The 21392-nt window shown below is 51.4% G+C and overlaps 1 protein-coding gene across 1 annotated transcript; it reads left to right on the forward strand.

Moving 5' to 3' along the window:
* Nucleotides 1–1966: 1966 nt before the first annotated feature.
* S1PR2 (sphingosine-1-phosphate receptor 2) lies at nt 1967–9628 on the forward strand. Its single transcript, XM_060094183.1, has 2 exons — nt 1967–2136; nt 7166–9628. The coding sequence occupies exon 2, from the start codon at nt 7208–7210 to the stop codon at nt 8264–8266; it is 1059 nt and encodes a 352-aa protein (XP_059950166.1). The 5' UTR covers nt 1967–2136; nt 7166–7207; the 3' UTR covers nt 8267–9628.
* The last annotated feature ends 11764 nt before the right edge of the window (nt 9629–21392 follow it).

A 21392-nucleotide genomic window follows, 5' to 3' on the forward strand; every position in this document is an offset into this window, starting at 1 on the left:
TTTGCACCCTTTTACTAATCTCTCCCTATTTCCCACCCCCCCACACAGCCCCAGCAACCACTTTTCCTACTCTCTGTTTCTGTAAGTTTGACTTTTTCTTTTTTGATTCCACATAAAAGTGATACCATGTGGTATTTGTTTTTCTCTGTCTGGCTCTTTTCACTTAGCATAAGGCCCTCAAGTTTCATCCATGTTGTTGAAAATGACAGGACTTCCTTTCTCATGGCTGAATAATATTTCATTGTGTGTGTGTATATGTGTGTGTGTGTATATATATATATATATATATATATATATATATATATATATATATCACATCTTGATCCATTCATCTGTTGACAGACACTTAGGTTCCATACCTTGGCTGTTGTGAATAATGCTGCAATGAACATGGCAGTGCAGATACACTTTTTTGTCATTTTGCTTTTCAACACTCTTTACTGAAGTATCATATACATATAGGGAATTCCCTGGTGGTCCAGTGGTTAGGACTCCACGCTTTCACTGCTGAGGGCCTGGGTTCAATCCCTGGTTGGGGAACTAAGATCCCACAAGCCACGTGGTGCCACACACACACACACACACACAAAAATAGATAGATAGAGAGAAGATAGATAATACCCTCTCCCTCCTTTTTCTTGCACTGTCTGGGTATCAAGCAGTCTAACTTTCAATTTAATTTATTGTTGGAATAGGGCACATATTACAAAAGTCAAAAGGTACAAAAGGATTCACAGAGTGAAAGTTACCTCCCTCCTGTCCCCTGTCCCCTATCTTTCAGTTCCTCGCCCAGGAAATTTATCAGTTTCTTCTTCTTGCAATATTCTGGATATTCTGAGCATATACAGTAGAACATCAACTCCATTGGAACAGGGAGTTTTATCTGTTTTGTTTCCTGATCTATCTCCAGCCTTTTAGTATGGTATCTGGCACATAGCAGGTGCTTACTGTATGTGGTAAGTAAACATATAAGCAGATTATGTATTCATCTTCACAAATAGTACCCTCCTGAACATAAGTTCCATGAAGGCAAGGGCTTTTTTTCCTGTTCTGTTCACCGCTGTGCCCAGCAGGTACACCAAAAACATTTGTTGAAGGAGTGAGGGGCATATTGTCTAGTCACTGATTTCACACACACGCATCAGTAAATGAAGGTGTGCTTCATCTCTGCAGCCAGGCACCCAGATATGCCCAGGAAAAGCTGAATGAGGAAAAGAGGGAAACTAAAGAACTGGATAGGACTTCCCTGGCGGTCCAGTGATTAAGACTCCACGCTTCCATTTCAGGGGGCACGGTTTCCGTCCCAGTCGGGGAACTAAGATCCCTCGTGCCACGGCAAAAAAAAAAAAAAAAAAAAAAAAAGGGAGTGGATAGAAGATTGGGCCTCAAAACTTGAAAGGCAGGACTCAACCTGCCTAGCAATCGATTGACAGAGGCAGTGGAAGCTTCCGGGTGCTCCCAGTCTTCTAGGGCAGAGGGGCCAGCGCCTGAATTCTGGGGCCTTATCAAGGCAAAAACCAACCCATTCTTTGAGGCAGGGCCTGGCACATAGTAGGAACTTGCTTATTTGTTGGATGAACACACAATGGGCACTTAATGCCTATTTGTTGTGTTGACACTTAGTAGGTGCTTCGTGGCTCCTCGCTGAGTAAATAAAGGGGATTCCGCGCGCTCCTCCAGTTCCAGGCTCCCAGGGATGGGCCAAGAGTACATCTGTAATCCAAGACAGTCGTTTCAGGTTGAGGTCACCTGGCCAGGAGCGACTGGACAGCACGGGGCTGCGTGACGTCATGCGCCGACCGCTTCTCACGGGTGGGGGCTGGGAGGGGCAGGGCTGGAGGTGGGGGTGCGGACAAAGGGACCCCGCGCGCCTCCTCCCCGCCCGCCCTCGCGCGCGCCCCGCTGGGCAGGCCACATCTGGAATTCATTGCTGCTGCCGCCGGAAAGGAGGCGGAGATAGGGCGGGGCAAGTGGGGGCCGAGGCGGCGCCTCTCCCGGTCCCCCTCCGTCCCCGGTCCCCAGCCCCGGGACGCAGAGGAGCCCGGCGGGCAGTCCCAGCCCTAGCCGCGGCCGCCCCGGGGACGCAGACGCCAAAGCCCCTCCGGCCAGGGCAAGGACCCGGGTCGGCCTAGCCAGGTGAGCGTGCGTGGCGAGGGGGAAGCAGAAAGGGCGGGCCCTGGTCCCCGGAGGTCGCGGGATCGGAGCTAGGGGCGCCGGCCAGGGGTCGGGGGCGTCGCGGGCGCGCACGCGCCGCCCGTGCTCCTGCTGCACCGAGGGAGTGGTCATCGTGCGCCCTCTCCACGACCCCAGGAGGCCCAACTGCCTCAGCCGCGAACCCCCAGACTGAGCTCCCCGCCTTCTCCAGCGGCAGGAAGTTGGCCCCGAGGAGAAGGCGGAATCCGAGCGCTTTCGGCCGGAGACTGGGAGGCTGGATGGCGTGCCCCCGGACCGGGGGTTTGGGGAGTGTGTATGGGGGAGGGGAGGACTCCCCTCTTTGCTGACTCCGGCTGGTTGAAGGCGAAAGATGCCGCGCGCCGCAGTACCTCCAGGCCAAGGGGCGGGGCCCCAGAGGAAGGCAGTTGCCCACCTCCTCCACATCTGGTCCTCTGCCTCAGTTTCCCCGAGTGGTTCGTCTCTTCCAGTCCCCCCGCGGGGTCGTGGCTTTGTTCTGGAAGGAAAGTGAACCTGACTGCGTGGCTCCGGCGTCTCTTCTTTCCCCTGGGACCCGGGGATGGGGCGTGGGTGACGGCACCCGTGGCGCGGACCCCGCGTGGTTCCGGGCCCAGCCAAGCGTGGGAAGCTCGCCCACTCCTCTGGCACGAGTTGACTCACCCGGGGATTTCCATCCCCTCTCCCGACTGTGCCCTAATCGGACGCTCCGGGCGCCACGCGCTGAGCCCACGGTCCCCCTCGTGGTGCGACACGCGTGCGGCATTCACGGTGCAGTTGCTGCTGGGATGTCTCCCCACCTCTCCCCAGTCCTCTGGGAATATCGAGGCTGGGACCCTGGCTGGACGCAGAGGAGCCCCCCACCCCCACTTGGAGATGTGTGGGTCACCCGCGTGTGGCTGTCGCGGGAGAGAGGAGGCGCGGCCCCAGAGGCAGCGAGTGTGGATACCGTGCATTCCACCGCCAGATAAGGAGGCCGAGACTGCAGCCCGAGGGCGGGGGCGGGTCGTGGTGCCGTCTCCAAGGAGACGCCCAGCTGGGCTTCGCCTGGTGGGGGTGGCCTCCCAGCGGACCAGGGGCGTCTCCAACCTCCCTTGCTGTTGTTTGGGCCTGGGCTGAGTTTAGGAGCCTCCGCCCTCGGGGGCCCACTGGGGCCTCGTTCGTTTGGTCATCCATCTACCCATCCATCCGTCCATCCATCCATCCATCCATCCATCCATCCTACACGTTTTCTGAGCGCTTTCTGTATGCCAGGCATCATTCCAGGGAGTGAAAACAGACTTAGTTGCTGTCCTCTGACACACATTCTACCCTGGAAACAGACAGAAAACAAGAAATACAATCATTATTGCTGAAATTGGCAAGTGCTGTGAATATAATAAAAAGATGCTGTGGTAGAAAGGGCCTAGGGAAGGCGGCTAGGATGCCTGGTGGTTAGAGGAAGCCACCAAACAGAAACCTGAAAGATGGGGAAACAGTCATTCAGGGCTTTGTGGGAAGGCCATGCCAGGTGGAGAAACAGCAGAGGCAAAAGCTCTGAGGTAAGAACGGGGCTGACACGTCGGAGGCCAGTGTGGTTGGAGTGGACTGACCCTGGGGGAGAATGGGAGGAGGGGAGGTGGGCAGGGGCCAGGCCATTTTAGGTAGTGGGGAGCCATGGAAGAATCTGGAGCTGAGGAGTGACATATTGGAGCTATAAATTTAAAAGCTCCCCCTGGATGCTGCATGGAGAATGCCAGTGTAGAGGGCAACTGAGGGGAAACCAAGCCTAGGGGGCTGCCCTAGGGCATGGGGCATGGGACCAGTGAGTGCCCAGGGGAGCAGTAACCACAGGGCCTGCCTCCATGGAACTTGGGGGAGGGGCTCCTGGAAGCCACTGAGGCTTCCTCTTGCCTTCTACTCTCCTAATCTCCCCCTGAACAGTCTTGGTCTGTCTCGCTTCCCTTCCCTCCAAACCCTGTCACTTGTCCCTCTTGCTCCATTTCAGGCCTGGCCATTCCCCAGTGCTGAGCCTAGGGATGTCTTACTGAGCATATGGGAGGGAGTCAGGCCCTATGTTAGCCAGGCCTGGGAGCCTGACACAGGGAGGGGAAGCAGGAAAGGCCTGGGGGTGACTGTGCCAGCCCCAACCTCCAGACCCTGCTTCCTCTTTCTGGGAAGCATGAACCTGCCTTAAGCAAGGTCCTAGTGGAGAAGACGGAGGCATTGTGGGCCTCAGATTCCCCTTCTCTAATGAACCACCCCCCCTGAGGCTGCCTGAAGTGAGGATCTTCCCCTCAGGGAAGAAGACAGACATGTTGGTCAGTCCCTGGGGTACGAGGACTGAAACCATTTCTTTCTTTCTTTTTTTAATAAATTTATTTATTTATTTAATTTTTGGCTGCGTTGGGTCTTTGTTGCTGCGCGCGGGCTTTCTCTAGTTGCGGCGAGCGGGGCTACTCTTCGCTGCGGTGCGCAGGCTTCTCATTGTGGTGGCTTCTCTTGTTGGGGAGCACGGGCTCTAGGCGCACGGGCTTCAGTAGTTGTGGCACACGGGCTCCGTAGTTGTGGCTCGCAGGCTCTAGAGTGCAGGCTCAGTAGTTGCTCCACGGCATGTGGGATCTTCCTGGACCAGGGCTCAAACCTGTGTCCCCTGCATTGGCAGGCGGATTCTTAACCACTGTGCCACCAGGGAAGTCCTGAAAACATTTCTTATTTCCCTAGGAAGCGGCCATAAATCTTTCTCTTGGCTGCCAGACAAGAGAGGGGTCTGAGCGGCGGTGGAGGGGGCGGCCTTGGGACACACCCTGGGCTTCTAGCCTACCAGCAAGTGTGCTTCCCAGACCTGCGATGGGTCCTTGATTCTCAATTATGATCCCCAGGAGGGGCAGTAGGCCAGGGCAGCCTGGGGGCGTCTGGTCGGGGTGACCCAGCGGTCAGGCCGTGGTTCAAACTCTCCCCGGGGACATCCACACAGTCTTAATAATGTCCTGGAAAGAAGTGAGCTCCAACCGCCTGTAAAGGACCGGATCAGTAGTGCTAGCCATAGAGCGCCCCCAACTGGGCCAATCGAATGTCGAGGATGGAAGCTCAGGCCAATAGGCGAATTGCTCAATGCCCTGGAATTGAAAATGAGCCAATCAGGGCGCGGGCTGTTTCTGGCCCGACGGCCGGTCTGGTAAGGCCCAGACCTGGGCCAAGCCGGCTGCAACGGGCAGAGGGCATCGGGGCGCCCGGGGCCCGTCCGGCCGGGGAACAAGGAGCCTCTGTGTGGCGATCTGGGCGGGGCGACAGTCCCTGGGGATGTGCACAAGCCCTTCTCTGTTCCCAAACTAGGACGGATGTCCCTTCGCCCAGGGGGAGCAGCTGTCTCTATCGGGCCAGGAGCCAGGGCACCCCCTCTGAGGGGGTGTCCGGGACTGAGATGGCTGGACGACCCCGGAAGCCCCTCATCACTCCCAGGCTCACTGGGAACCGGCCTAACCAGCCTTTTCTGGAACGGTGCTCCTGGCACTCCTGGCGTGCACGTGGTCCTTGCTAGGCGTGTTTCCAGGGACCTGGGGAGGTCTCTTCCCACGGCCTCCCCCATTGAACTAAAGGCTGGTCTGGAGCTTCCTCCTGGCTCCCCTGTGCCCCTCGTGAAAGGCGGACACTGCACCAGCTCCTCTGAGACCCCGCCCCCCAACTACCAAGCTGGGGGGAGGCCATGAAGTCGGCCTCTCACCCTCTCTGCCCACGCGCATCTTCCCGCCCCTTCCCCCTACGGCTCAGTTTTCCTTGGGAGAGGGGTGACTCAGGCTTTCATGAAAGCGAATACCGTTCCCTGCTCCCCGCGGGGCTTCACGCCCCCTCACCACTCACATGGCTTCGCACAGCTGCCCCATCCTCCCAGCCAGGACCTCCCAGACGGGTCTCCTGTGGCTCCCCCACCCCATCACCCCCTCCCAGCCTCCCTGCACAGGATGTGACTGGGGAGCCGGGACTCAACCCTGTTTGTTCCAAGGGCCTCACATCTGGATTTCATGTTGGCTGGGGAGGGGGTGGTGCCAGCGCCCTGCCCACCCTGCTAGGACCCTCTGTCCCAGGGCAGGGCTAGATGGTGCTGATGAGAACAGGCTGTTGGGAATCTTGCCTGGCTGGCTCACTCAACATCCCTTACCAAAAGATTGGGAGGAGGGCACCTAGTCCCTAGCTGTGGGTGTGGCAGGAAGAGGGAAGCTAATAATATTCACTAATACTTATTGAGTGCCTGCTGTATGCTAAGGGTGCCTCGTGTATCGTTCAACGGGATTTTCCCATCACCCCTCTGAAGTGGGCTTTCTTCTCCCCACTGCACAGATGAGGCCATTGAGACTTAGAGGCCAAGTGTTGAGTGACTTGGCACAATATCCCACAGCGTGTCAGAGGTGGAGTGGGGTTGAACCTTGGATTGCCTGCAAGGTCTGAGTCCTTGAAAATGACATGACCTCTGTGATGCTCAAACTTGAGGTGTCTCCCCAAGACCTTATCTTGGGAACACGTATGGCCTCTAGGCTTAGACCCAGCCTGAAATCCAGGGCAGTGGGTGGTAATGAGCAGAGGATGCTGCTATTGGCGAGAGCATCTCGCTGACCCAGGTTGGCAGGCGGCATGAGACCCGAGGCTCCAGTATTTTCAAGAAATGAGACAATCCCTCCAGGTCCTGGCTAAGACTCCCCCTCTGGGTAGGTGGGTAGGGCTTCCGGAAGTCCGTTTTGTGTCTTTCATGCCCAACCTTTGGGGGAGCTTCTGTTCCTTTGAAAGACACTGTAGCCTAGAGGTTATAGAGGCTTTGGAGTGGGTCTCTGAGGCTCTTGCCCTGACTAGCTTTGAGGCTTTGGGAAAGTGAATTGAGCGCTCCGGTTTCCCATTTGTAAAGCAGAGATGATGATCATTCTGACTTCGTGTGACAGAGTTGGGACTTGAACCACAGCCGTCCAGAGTCAGCCCAGGCAGCAGCCACGGCACTGACCTGTCTATCTGTCTTTTCTCTCTGCAGCTCTGACAGCCCCATGGCCCCAGCCGGCTACTAAGCCCCACCATGGGCAACATGTACTCAGAGTACCTAAGCTCCAGCAAGGTCAAGGAACACTATAATTACACAAAGGAGAATCTGGACACGAAGGAGACGCCCTCCCGCCAGGTGGCCTCAGCCCTCATCATCATCCTCTGTTGCGCCATCGTGGTGGAAAACCTGCTGGTGCTCATCGCGGTTGCCCGCAACAGCAAGTTCCACTCGGCCATGTACCTGTTCCTGGGCAATCTGGCTGCCTCAGACCTGTTGGCGGGCGTGGCCTTCATAGCCAATACTTTGCTCTCGGGCTCTGTCACGCTGGGGCTGACACCCGTGCAGTGGTTCGCCCGTGAGGGCTCTGCCTTCATCACGCTCTCCGCCTCTGTCTTCAGCCTCCTGGCCATCGCCATCGAGCGGCACGTGGCCATCGCCAAGGTCAAGCTCTACGGCAGCGACAAGAGCTGCCGCATGCTGCTGCTCATTGCGGCCTCGTGGCTCATCTCGCTGGTTCTTGGCGGCCTGCCCATCCTTGGCTGGAACTGCCTGGGCCACCTGGAGGCCTGCTCCACCGTCCTGCCGCTCTACGCCAAGCCCTATGTCCTCTGCGTGGTGACCATCTTCTCGGTCATCTTATCAGCCATCGTAGCCCTGTACATCCGCATCTACTGTGTGGTCCGCTCCAGCCAGGCCGATGTGGCTGGCCCGCAGACACTGGCCCTGCTCAAGACAGTCACCATTGTGCTGGGCGTCTTCATCTTCTGCTGGCTGCCCGCCTTTAGCATCCTCCTCCTGGACTATGCCTGTCCTGTCCGGGCCTGCCCTGTCCTCTACCAGGCCCATTACTTCTTTGCCTTTGCCACCCTCAACTCACTGCTCAACCCTGTCATCTACACATGGCGCAGCCGGGACCTGAGGCGGGAGGTATTACGGCCGCTGCAGTGCTGGCGGCGGGCAGCAGGGGTGCAAGGGGGGCGAGACGGGACCCCGGGCCACCGCCTCCTGCCTCTCCGCAGCTCCAGCTCCCTGGAGAGGGGCACACACATGCCCACATCGCCCACGCTTCTGGAGGGCAACACAGTGGTCTGAGGGGGTGGGCTGACAACCAGGCCACCACAGCAGAGGGCTCCATGGAGAGGCACCGGGTGCCCTGGGACAGAGACATGGGGCTGCCAAGCAAGATGCCCCCATTCCACAGACCTGGGTGATGCTGAAGATATTTCACACCTGGGCTGGCTGACTGAGGCACTGACCAGTTGGATGGCACAACTGCAGCCGGGTCCTGGAGGCCAGCGAGGTGGCTGGAGTGACCTCTTCAGAACTGGATCGTGGGGAGGGCCGGGCGGGGGGCAGACCTGGAAAGAGCCCAGGTGACAGCAGGCAGGTGCTCGAGAGGAGCACAGCGCAGGGGCAGTCTGAGCCTCCGCCCTGTGCCTGACTCCCTTCTCTGAATTTAGCCCCCTTGCCACCTTCTCTTGTGGTTCCACTTCCCTAGAACCACTGTCCTGAGGGGCTGGAGACCTCCTCCCTGACCGTACTGGGCGGCCCTGGCTAACAGTTCCTGGGCTCAAATCCACAGCTTCCCCAAATTTCACCAGCTGCCACTTTGGCAACTTCTTCCCTTTCTTCTGACTCTGTGAGTAAGATGCCAGGAAAGCACATGGCGGTGGGGAACTAACGCCCATTCTCAGACCTCATTGGCCAATTGCACTATTTGGGCACAGAGGAATCACCCAGGGCTGGAAAAACCGGTCTGGGGGCCTGAAGAGGGCTCTGGGCCTCCCAGTGGGGCAGGGTGGAATTGGAGAAAGTTCTAGGGGAGCTGTTGGTACAGGGCCCCAGACCCCCGAAAAACAACACCCCCAAACTCTCTCACCTCCAGACCCAGCTGAGGTACCAGATCTCATAAGGCAGGGCAGCCTTGAGCCCGCTGTGCCTCCTTTCAGGTTGTATTGAACGGAGCATGGGGGTAGGGGTGCCAGGGACAATTATGGGATGCCCTCCTATTGCCCGCTTCAGCAGGACTTTGCTAAATTCTGTGGACAGATGGAAGGGACATTGCGGTACAAATGTATATTTATGTGTGTCTGTCAGTGTCTGTGTGTGTCTGTGTGTGTGATGTCTGTGATCCCTTCTGCTCACCCTGTTTCCCCAGAATGGATGCTATTTTGTCTCCTCACGTCTGTGTTGAAGCTGCCAAAGAGGGGTCTGGTCCCCTCACAGACTCCTTTGTAACTCCTTGCTTATATCCCCACTTGAGAGCTGGGGTGCAGCTCACCTGGGGGAAGGAAACTTCACACCTCAAAGTGATTTCTCATGACTGCAAAGGCTGGGAGAGCGGATCTCTGGGGGGGCAAGGAGCCAGTTGGGGGCTTGTCTCCCCTCATACAGCTCCCCGGATGCCCCTCATGCCTGAGACTCAGGCCCAGGCCAATAAACGGTTCAATGTCTCTTTCTGGTGGTTGTTGTCTTTTTAGGCTTAAGGTGGCAGTTCCCCCATTAGCATCCTGTGGCTGGGGGTGGATGGGACAGGGGAGGGTGGTTACTGCTCAGACAATTCATCCTTTGCCAGCCTTTCCTTGGTGCCCCCAGCCCTGGCCCAGCCAGAGACAGGATTGCAGAGAAAACAGGGTCAACACTGACTTTCTCCCTAGGGCAGTTATCTGCCCCCTCCCAGTGATTAATTAGGCCCAGGACCTCCATGCTATCCTTCAAAGAGAGAGCCTGGCGGTCGGTGGGGGCCCCCCTTCTTCATCCCCAGTACACATCCCTTCTGGGGAGCTGGAGAGATGGTCTTGGGAGACACGGGCCCAGACACCCCTCTGAAGCACAGTGTTCCCAAAAGGAATGGCCCACCTTCTTCAAGCACTTTCCAAGCAGGAAGACAGAACCCTCAGGAGGCTGGAGTTACTATAAACTGTTGTTATGGAGATGTGGGTTCAGAGAAGTTAAGTGAGCTGCTCAGGGTCACACAGCCAGTTGGGGTTGTGCCTGTCTGGATTTGAACTCAGGCGGGCTGACTCTAGATCCTGCCAGCTCCACCACTGGGTCAGAGAAAAGATCCTCAAGCCCCTCTTTGCCATGGAAGGAGTGAGGAGTGTGGGCTGCCAGCCTCCACAGCATCAGCAGGATCCAGGATATGCCCAGCTGGGAAGCAGCTGAAAGGTGGGTCCCTAGCTCGGCACCAGAGTGACACTCCCTCCTTTGCCCACAGGCACAGGGCCCAGCGGCTCCTTTGAAGATAGATCTGGAGCTTTGATGGGGAACCCAGGCCCTCAAGCTGAAGCTCCGCCCAGCAACACCAGCGCAAAGCTAGGGCAGCCAGCTGAAGCGAGGAGTGGGGCAGACGGTGGCCAGAAGCTGAGACCCACACCCCCCATCGGAATTCCCCTTCCTCCAGCAATTCAAAGACAACCTCTGGAAACCTGAGCCCTCGGTGGGATTGGGAGGAGGAAGAAGCACAGGCCAAGCCAGAGTCAATAAATTTCCCCCAAATACCCACATGCTTCCTTCACCTGCTCCTTCAGGCATCCGCTCAAACGCCATCTCCTCAGAGAAGCCTGCCCTGACCACCTTCTTCCCTCTATCTAGCCCCTCACCTTCTTACCACCTGGCGGTGTAATATACATCGGTCTACTTCTCCCTAATTAAAATATTTACTTTTTTTTTTTGGCTGCACCACACAACATGTGGGGTCTTAGTTCCCCGACCAGGGATTGAACCTGCGTCCCCTGCATTGGAAGCACAGTCTTAACCACTGGACTGTCAGGGAAGTCCCTTTTTTATTTAATTTTTTTCCTAATTAAAATATGAACACCTTGCAGATAGGACTGCATCCTATTCACCACCGTCTCTAGCATCTTTCATAGTACTTGACACGTTCCCACCAAAGGACCTTAGCACCTGCTGTTCCTTCTGCTGGGAATGATCTTCCTGCAGACATCTTTGTGACTCTTCTCTCCTCCTTCAAGTCTGTATTCAAATATCACACCCTGGGTGAGGCCTCTGGCCATGAACACAATTTTTATTTTATCCTATCTACCTCCCTTGCTACTCGCTAATACGCAACACATTTCACTTCTTTATTTTATTCATTTTATTATTATTATTATTATTATATTTTTGGCCGTGCTGCACGGCATGTGGGACCTTAGTTCCCCAACCAGGGATCAAACGCGTGCCCCCCGCATTGGAAACGCAGAGTCTTAACCACTGGACCGCCAGGGAAGTACCTGTCTTGTTTATTTTCTATTTCCCCTTTAGAATGCCAGTCCCATTCTAAATGCCAGACAGCAGGAGTTTTTGTCTATCTTGCTCACTGAATGGCCTCAGTGCTCAGAACAGTGGCCAGCTCACAGTAGGTGCTCAATAAATGTTGAATGAATGAAAGCCAAAGTGAATGGGTGAATGTTAAGTGCTGTGAAGAAAATAAAATAGGAGAAGCAACAATTTTGGGGTACTGTATTCTGCAGGGAAGGCATTATTATAGGCACTTTGACGGAGAAAGAAACTGAGGCACAGAGAGGTCAAGTAATGTGCCCAAGGTCACGGAGCATGTGAGTGAAGGGGTCTGGATTTGAACCCAGGCAGTCCTTTTATTTGGCTGCACCACTCAGCTTGTGGATCTTAGTTCCCCAACCAGAGATCGAACCTGGGCCCCCTGCAGTGGTAGCATGGAGTCCTAACCACTGGACCGCCAGGGAATTCCCCCCCCTTTTTTTTTCTTTTTCTTTTTTTCAGGCAGTCCTTGATTGAATACCAAATCACATCTCATTCTCCTCAGTATGGCGGTCTGAAGAACTGATTTGCTAATATCTCTCAAATCTCAGAGCCTAGAATGGAATGGACCAACCTGTAGGGATGCAAGGTGACTTTCACCTCCTTTTTCCCTACAGAGGCTGTTGGCTATTAGGGAGCATCAGAATCACCTGGAAGAACCTGTTAACATGCAGATTCTTACGCTCCCCAGTCAGAGATTCTGATTAAATAGGTCTGGAGTGACCCTAGTGATGCATGTTTTTCATTAAGCCCTGCCAGTGATTAGAAAAAGCATCATCTTGGGACTTCCCTGGTGGTCCAGTGGGTAAGACTCCAAGCTCCCAATGCAGGGAGCCCGAGTTCAATCCCTGGTTGGGGAACTGGATCCCACATGCATGCCGCAACCAAAAGATCCTGCATGCCACAGCGAAGATCCCATGTGCTGCAACTAAGACCTGGCACAGCCAAAATGAATAATAAATAAATATTTTAAAAAAAAGAAAAAGCATCACCTTGGGACCATATTCTGAGAAACATCCTAGACTCCTTAATCTAGAGCAGTGCTGTCTAGTAGAACTTTCTGTGGCCATTTAGCACGTGAAATGTGGCCAGTGTGAAGCTGAATTTTAACTTGAATTAATTTCAGTGTAGTTGGCCACATGTAGCCATTGGCTACAGTACTGACTGCACAATTCTAGATTCCATATTTGTAGTTTCTGCAGCATCTGAGCAGCTGAACTCACTTAGCATGAAGCTGCCATTTCAACAAAAATTCCTGTCTTCCACTACTATCATTGTGAATGACATTGTAGCTTCCATACATCACTTTATGATTTTTGGACTATTTCTTTTAATAATGATATCAATGATATTCTGCTGCTAATGACAGAAAACACAAAATATTCGTAACTTAAATAAGAGAAATTAATTTCTCTCTCATATATAAGCGTTTCAGAGAAAATTGATCCTGGGTAAGAAGGACGATGCCCACTTACCCGCAGTCCAGGCTCCTGTCTGTCTGTCTGTTTATCTATCTATCTATCTATCTATTCACATATACATCTACCTAAATACTTCACTGTGTTTCCTAAGGAGAAGGCATTCTCTAACATAACCTCAGTAAAATTATCATAATCAGCAAATCTACAAACCTTAATCAGATTTCACCAATTGTCCCATTACCAACCTTTACAGCAGAAGAAAATCCCAGCTCACTTTTTGCATTCAGTTGTCTTTTTAGTTTCCTTCAATCAGAGCAGTTTCTGAACCTTTCTTTGTCTTTCATGACCTTGACATTTTGGAAGAATATAGGTCAGTAATTTGGTAGAATGTCCTTCAACATGGGTTTGTCTGATGTTTCCTCATGATTAAATTCAGGTTATGCAATTTTGGCAGAAATGCCAAAGAAGTGATGCGTCTTTCTCAATTAGTTCCATCACTAGCAATGTTAACTGATCCCTTGGAAGTACCTGCCAAGTTTCTCCACTTTATTTTTTAAAATTAATTAATTAATTAATTTTTGGCTGCGCTGGGTCTTCGTTGCTGTGCGCAGGCTTCTCATTGCGGTAGCTTCTTTTGTTGCGGAGCACGGGCTCCAGTAGTTGTGGCACACGGGCTTCAGTAGTTGTGGCTTGCAGGCTCTAGACCACAGGCTCAGTAGTTGTGGTGCACGGGCTTAGTTGCTCCTCAGCATGTGGGATCTTCCTTGACCAGCGCTCGAACCCGTGTCCCCTGCATTGGCACACAGATTCTCAACCACTGCGCCACCGGGGAAGCCCTTTTTAAAATTAATTAATTAATTAATTAATTAATTAATTTTTGGCTGCGTTGGGTCTTCATTGTTGTGCAAGGGCTTTCTCTAGTTGCAGTGAGTGGGGGCTACTCTTCGTTGCGGTGCGCGGGCTTCTCATTGTCGTGGCTTCTCTTGTTGGCGGAGCACGGGCTCTAGGCGCGCAGGCTTCAGTATTTGTGGCTCATGGGCTCAGTAGTTGTGGCTCGCGGGCTCTAGAGCGCAGGCTCAGTAGTTGTGGTGCACGGGCTTAGTTGCTGCGCGGCATGTGGGATCTTCCCGGACCAGGGCTCGAACCTGTGTCCCCTTCATTGGCAGGTGGATTCTTAACCACTGTGCCACCAGGGCAGCCCACATTTGTTACTATTGATGAACCTGCACGGACACACTGCAGTTTCCCATAATTTGGTACTGGCTGATGGCATCCCCTTATGTCATTTAACATGTTCCTTTGTCCCCAAATTCAATAATTGAAAGATGTTCAATTCTTTCTAGGTGGTGTTGGAAACTCACCAGGAGGACATGATGTCTGGCTGTCTCTCTCTTTTACTGAGGACTAAGACCGATCAAGGGGTTCACGTGCCATCAGCCTGATCCTGTGTTTGTAAATTCCCCATCCGACTGTCCCCTGATGGTTTGATCACCCGTGGACTGTCGCTTGGACCTATCATTTCATTAGTCATCTTCAAAGGTTTTCTAATCCATCTCCCCATCCTCACATTCTAGCCATCTTTCTCATTTGTCTACAAAGCAAATGTACTTCCCCGAAGTCAGACATCCGACATCCACCACCTTTCCCTAAATGTCTTGTCCGAGAATAGTTAAATCTGTCACGAAAGGGAAGTGAATTTGGGTAGGTATGACTCATTGTCAGCGGCATTTGTGGTGTTAGTTTCAAGAGTGCATACTCTAAAGTTAAAACAAAACCGAAAGGGCTTCCCTGGTGGCACAGTGGTTAAGAATCTGCCTGCCAATGCAGGGGACACGGGTTAGAGCCCTGGTCTGGGAAGATCCCATATGCCGCGGAGCAACTAAGCCCATGTGCCACAACTACCGAGCCTGAGCTCTAGAGCCCATGAGCCACAACTACTGAAGCCTGCACACCTAGAGCTCATGCTCCACAACAAGAGAAGCCATTGCAATGAGAAGCCTGCGCACCGCAACGAAGAGTAGCCCCCACTTGCCGCAGCTAGAGAAGGCCTGCGTGCAGCAACGAAGACCCAATGCAGCCAAAAATTTAAAAAATAAGTCAATAAATTTATATTTTAAAAAAATCCAAAACAATAAACAGATTTGAATCTCAAATCCAACACTTGACAACCCAAGTAGACTTTTGGCAAATCACCTGACAAGTCTAAGCTAGTTTCATCATCTGTAAAATGGTATGTTCATAATCCCAACCTCAAATGCAAAATGGCACTGCCACTTTGGAAAACAGTTTGGCAGTTTCTTAGAAAGCCAAACATAAACTTACCACGCGACCTAGAAATTGACTATAGGTATCTACCCAAGAGAAATGAACACGTATGTCCACACAGAGACTTGTCTGTGAATACTCATAGCAACATTTTTCATAATAGTCCCAAAGTGGAAACAGCTCAAGTGTCCATCAACTTATGAATGGATCAACAAAATGTGGTTCATCCATATGATGGAATATAACTCAACAATAAAAATGAACGAAATACTGACACACATAATAACATGATGAAACTCAAAATAATTATGCTGGGCTTCCCTGGTGGCGCAGTGGTTGAGAGTCCGCCTGCCGATGCAGGGGATGCGGGTTTGTGCCCCGGTCTGGGAAGATCCCACGTGCTGCGGAGCGGCTGGGCCCGTGAACCATGGCTGCTGAGCCTGTGCGTCCGGAGCCTGTGCTCCGCAACGGGAGAGGCCACAACAGTGAGAGGCCCGCATACTGAAAAAAAAAATTATGCTAAGTGAAAGAAGTCAGACACAAAATATCATAAATTGTATGGTCCATTATATGAAATGTCCATAAGAGGCAAGTCTATAGAGACAGAAAGTAGATTGGTAGTTGCCTGGGGTTGAAGGTAGGAATGGGGATTAACTGGAAACAGGCATGAGGATTCTTATTGGAGTGACAGAAATATTCTAAAACTGGATTGTGATGATAATTGCACAACTTGGAAAATTTACTAAGAAAACATTGATTTCTACATTTTAAAATGGGTCAAAATTTTGTGATATATAAATTTTACTTCAATAAGCTTACTAAAAAATAATTCCAACCTCTCAAAATACTTATTGAACACTCTATTTTATTCCTACCCTCAGAGATCTTACATCCTAGTGGGGGAGACAGGCCATAAAAGTAAATATATAATACAATGTTAGGAAGTTTCCATTATGGAAAACAGTATGGAGGTTCCTCAAAGAATTAAAAATAAAACTATCATATGATCCATCAATCCCACTTCTGGGTGTATATCCAAAGGAAATGAAATCAGTATCCTAAAGAATATCTGCACTCCCATGTTTACTGCATCATTACTCACAGTAGGCAAGATATGGAAACAACCTAAGTGTTTGTCAATGGATGAATGAATAAAGAAAACATGGTACACACATACACATATACACACAGGGAATATTATTCGGCCATAAAAAAGGAAATCTTGCCACTTGCAACAATATGGATGAACCTGGAGGACATCATGCTAATTGAAGTAAGCCAGAAACAGAAAGACAAATACTGTGTGATTTCATTTACATGTAAAATCTAAAAAAATCAAACTCACAGAAGCAGAGAGTAGGATGGTGGTTCCCTGGGGCTGGGGAATGAGGGAAAGGAGGAAATGTTGCTCAAAAGATTCAAACTTTCAATTATAAGATGAATAAGTTTTGAGAATCTAAAGTACAGCATAGTGATTATAGTTAATAAAATTGTACTGTACTTTTGAAATTTGCTAAGACAGTAATGTTCTCACTACACACCAAAAATGGTAACTAACTGAGGTGATGGATGTGTTAATTAGCTTAATTGTAGCAATCATTTCACAATGTATACATAAGTCAAATCATCTCATTGTACACCTTAAATATATGCAATTTTTATTTGTCAATTATACCTTAATAAAGCTGGGGGGAAATGCTTCTTAAACTTCCCAAGTGGGGAGGGTGTGAAAAAAAATACAGCTACCTGGGCCCTACCAGGGCCTGGAGAATCTGACTCCAGGGCCCAGGACTCTGCTTTTTTTTTTTTTCCTGGTACGCGGGCCTCTCACTGCTGTGGCCTCTCCCGTTGCGGAGCACAGGCTCCGGATGCGCAGGCTCAGCGGCCATGGCTCACGGGCCTAGCCGCTCCGCAGCATGTGGGATCTTCCTGGACCAGGGCACGAACCCGTGTCCCCTGCATCGGCAGGCGGACTCTCAACCACTGCACCACCAGGGAAGCCCCGGACTCTGCATTTTTATACTGTACCCCTCCTGATGTGAACCATCCTTGACTTACAGTTTTCAAAATGCTGATTTGGGGCTGGTTTTAGGCTGTAAGATATTGCCCAGAGGAAATATGGCTGGGACGAGACCACTGCTTTGTCACTTCCATGGGTCTAAATCAGTCCTTCTCATCCAGGGTGATTCCACACACCCAGGGGACCTTTGGCAATGTCTGGAGACATTTTTGATGGTCCCGCCTGGGGGTAGGGGTGCTACTGGCATCTAGTGGGTAGAGGTCAGGGATGTCACTAATAATCCTGCAATGCACAAGACAGTCTCACATGACAAAGGCTCATTTGGCTCCAAGTATCCTAAAGTGGTGTCCAGGCAGTGGTGCCTGTCCTTCTGGGTCCTTCCAGCTGGTCAGCTGGTTCACCTGGGAGAGTGGAGATGCCCTGACTGGAGTCTCTCTTTGCCAGATAGTTGTAATAACTTGGTGATTGCTTTTGGAGAGGCAGTTTTGGCTAGTTAGCGGTCATTTCTGGGAAGGGGGGGTTTCATGTGAAGTTCTTCGATTCAATGGCTAGGGCAGGCCCCATTCTCATCCCTGCTTAGTGTGGTGAGGACGATTTTCTTTGTAGCTCAGGAGTGGACACGGTGTGTTTTCACTTTGTGTGCCAGGAGGTGAGTGATGCCTGGAGGGCTGACCACTGTTTTTCTCTAGGGACAGGTGGCTGCAAATGGGCAGTGGCTATGGGACCCAGGCCAGTTGAAGATGGCTGGGGTGGGCTGAGGGAGGCAAGGTGGGACCTATGTGTCTTAGAAGGAAGAAAGGAATGAGGCCCAAGCTTGAAGTGGGTGACAGAACTGGGGAGAAGTACCCTGGACCAAAGCACTCATTCAGGAGTGGAATTACTGGGTCAGAGGGCAGGAATACATTTAGCCTTAGTAGATATTGCCAAATCATTTTCCAAAGTGGCTGTACCATTTGGGGCTCTTCCAGCAACACAGGAGAGTTCTGGTCTTGCTAAAACTTGTGAGCATTTCTTCTTTCATTTTAGTCATCCTGGCTTGGATGGGTGTATGTGGGAGCTGTTAATCAAATTGAGGTTTCATTTTGCATTTCCCTGATGACTGATGAAATTGAGCAGCTTCCCATTTGAGTCTTGGCCATTCGGATATCCTCTTTTATGAAGTGCCTGTTCAACTCTTTTGTCTACTTAATATAAAAGAGATTGCCTGTCTTTTTCTTATTGAACTCTCTGTGTATTGTAGATACAAGTCCTTGGTTGGCAGACATATGTCTGTGGCTTGTCTTTTAGTGGTATCTTTTGATGAACAAATTCATTTTAATACAGCCTGGCATATTTTCCTTCATGATTAAAGTGCTTTGTGTCCTGTTGAAGAAACACTCACCTACTCCAAAGTCACAAAGAAGTTCTATGTCTTATTTGAAAAGCTTTCTTGACTTTGCTTTCCTATTTAGATCTGCAAGATCTGGAATTGAGTTTTGTATGTGGTGTGAGGTAGGGATCAGAGTTCGCTTTCTTCCATAGGGCCATCCAGTGGGTCCAGCACCATTTACAAAAAGACCATCCATTCACCAATGCTTTGCCAGTTGTTTTTGTTTGACATAAATAATATAGCCACATGGTCCAGCATTCCAAAAGGGCAAAAAGATTCAGAAAAATTCCTTTGCCAATAGACTTAACCCTGCTAATTAACATTCCTTATCTCCAGGAATTTATCCATTTCTTGTTTCTTTCCCAAGATTTTATGTGTAAATAAGTAAATATACATAATTCCTTCCATCCCTCCCTTTTTTACATAAACAGTAGCACACTATGCATTCCGTCCTACGTCTTTTTTTACACCCACTTACAGATAGGAAACAAGCTCTAGGATATTATATAGAAAAATATCCTTTTATTTTTTGTTGTTGTGGAGTTTGTCACCATATGAATGGTAAACAATTCCTTAATCTAATCCCCACTGATGGGGAACTAGGTTCTTCCCAGTATTTTGCTACAGACAAGGCTCAGTGAATGGCTGTGCCCTCTTCTCTCTCTTTTTTTTTTTGGCCACACTGCCCGGCTTGTGGGATCTTAGTCCCCCGACCAGGGATTAAACCCCAGGCCCTGGCAGTGAAAGGGCTGAGTCCTAACCACTGGACCACCACGTGCAGTCCTAACCACTGCACATGTTTGTGAGTACATCTTAGGGGCAATTCCCAGAAGTAGAATAGCTGAATAAAAGGGTGTGTGCATTTGTTGTTTTGATGGATGTTTGCAGACTGAGCATTTTATGTGGGGGAAGAGGCATCACACGCTCACTCATGCAGGGCTACATGAGTCTTTGCTGTGTGCCAACTACATCATAGGTACTTTGCTAGGTGCTGGCATAAAGTTATCACCTCAAAATGTGTGATCACCAGCTGAGGCAAAGGCTCTAAAAGAAAGATCTGTGGTTTTAAGAGCCTACCGAGACAACTGATAGTGTTGGGGGAGGTCAGAAAAGGCTCCTTGAAGGAGGTGATGGGTGAGCTAAAATAGGAAGAATGACTAGCGACTCTCCAAGTAGGAGAAGTAGACATATGGAGCAGCAGGGCTTTCCAGTTTAAAGGAACAGCAAGTGCTAAAACCTTGCAATAATTATTTATGGCTGAATAACAAAAAGCCCCACAGTCTAGTGGTTTAGAACACTACCACCCATGTATTCTGCAAGATGCTATGGAAAAACCCAAATGAACTTTTTGGCCAACCCAACATTATCATTCAGTGGTTTCTATAGGCTGGGAAATGGGGAGCAGCAAAGTGAGCAGTTCCAGCTTGAGAGGTCTCATGAGGTTACAGTCAGATATAGGCTGGGGCTACAGTCATCTGAAGGCTTGACTGGAGCTGGAGGAACCACTTCCAAAGCAGCTCACTCACATGGCTGACAAAATGGTTCCTCTTCCCATGGGCATCCCCATGGGGCTCCTTGAGCATCCTTACAACATGATGGCTGGCTTCCCCCATGAGAACAAGGTGGTGCTGTGATGGCTTTTATGGCCTAGCCTCAGAAGTCCTGCACCTTTACTTCCACCATATTCCCTTGGCCACAGAGACTGGCCCTGATTCACTGTTGGAGAGGACTCCACCAAGGCATGAATACTGAGGCAAGGAATGTTGGAGGCACTCTAGTAGGCTGGCTTCCACAGCCCTGAGGCAGGAAGCGGTAGGGAGTGTCCAGGATGTAGCTCAGCTGGGGTGAGCCAAGGGATGAGTGGCAAAAGCTGATGTGGGCAGAGCTAGGGGTTGGCTGCAGGGGTAGGGGTTGGCTTTACCCTAAGAGCACTGAGAAGCCATTCAGGTACCTTCAGTGGGGGCAGGGAGGAGGTGATACGGTCAGATCTGGATTCTAAGAAGATCCTTCCCAGTTCCTTGCAGAGAATAGGTGGTGAGAGGACTGAGTGACAGCCCAGGAAGGAGGCCAGGTAGGCATCCAGGACAGAGGGGAGGATGACCTGAGCTGGGGTGGTAGCCCTGGAGGGGCAGATCAGCTAATGGACTCAAGGGCTGTTTGAAGGAAAACCCCTCCAGGCTTGGCAGTAAGCCTCCTTTGATCCCAAACAGAAAGCCCTTCGCCCGCTCAAGGGCCCTGCAAAGGAGCAGGCAGGTTTGCCCAGCATACTCCAGAGTTGGTTTCCCCAGATCCGCTTTCGGGTCACTTGAGCCTGGAGAGAGAGCTTGCGAGGCCTGCCCTGGTGGTCTTCCTGCCTGGCCGCCTGCCTGGAGTGAGAGTGGCAAAGTGTTCCTGTTGAACCCTTGGGTGCTGCTGTCACTGCCCGGGGCCTCTGCTGGGCTGGCACCAAGTGAGCGCTCAGACTAATTCCCCAGCATGTGGCGTGACTCAGCTGCAGCCTTCTGACTGACTGTGGCTCAGGACACGTGACCATCCCTCCACCAGCCCTGTGCTCTGGGCTGCCTGGACCTTGGTGGTGCTGACCCCTGGTCTTTCCTGGCCTCTTGAGTATGGCCCTCTAGCTAGAGGCAGGAACGTGGCCTGGGAAGCAGGGAGCTGGGGCAGATCTTCTGAGGGGTTTGTGAACACTACCGAGAGATGGGGTCAGAGTGAATGCCCACAGGAGCTGAATCTAACTTTCTGGAAGTTCCAGTTGCTTCTCTCAAGGGATGATCCCATTTCTAGGTGGGGAAGGAGTCTCTGGTGGTCCAGCCAGTCACTCTGGAGCCTCCTGGAAGCCATCGATATCCCTTCCCCATGACC

Source organism: Mesoplodon densirostris, chromosome 3, assembly GCF_025265405.1.
Source record: "Mesoplodon densirostris isolate mMesDen1 chromosome 3, mMesDen1 primary haplotype, whole genome shotgun sequence".
NCBI lineage: Eukaryota > Metazoa > Chordata > Mammalia > Artiodactyla > Ziphiidae > Mesoplodon > Mesoplodon densirostris.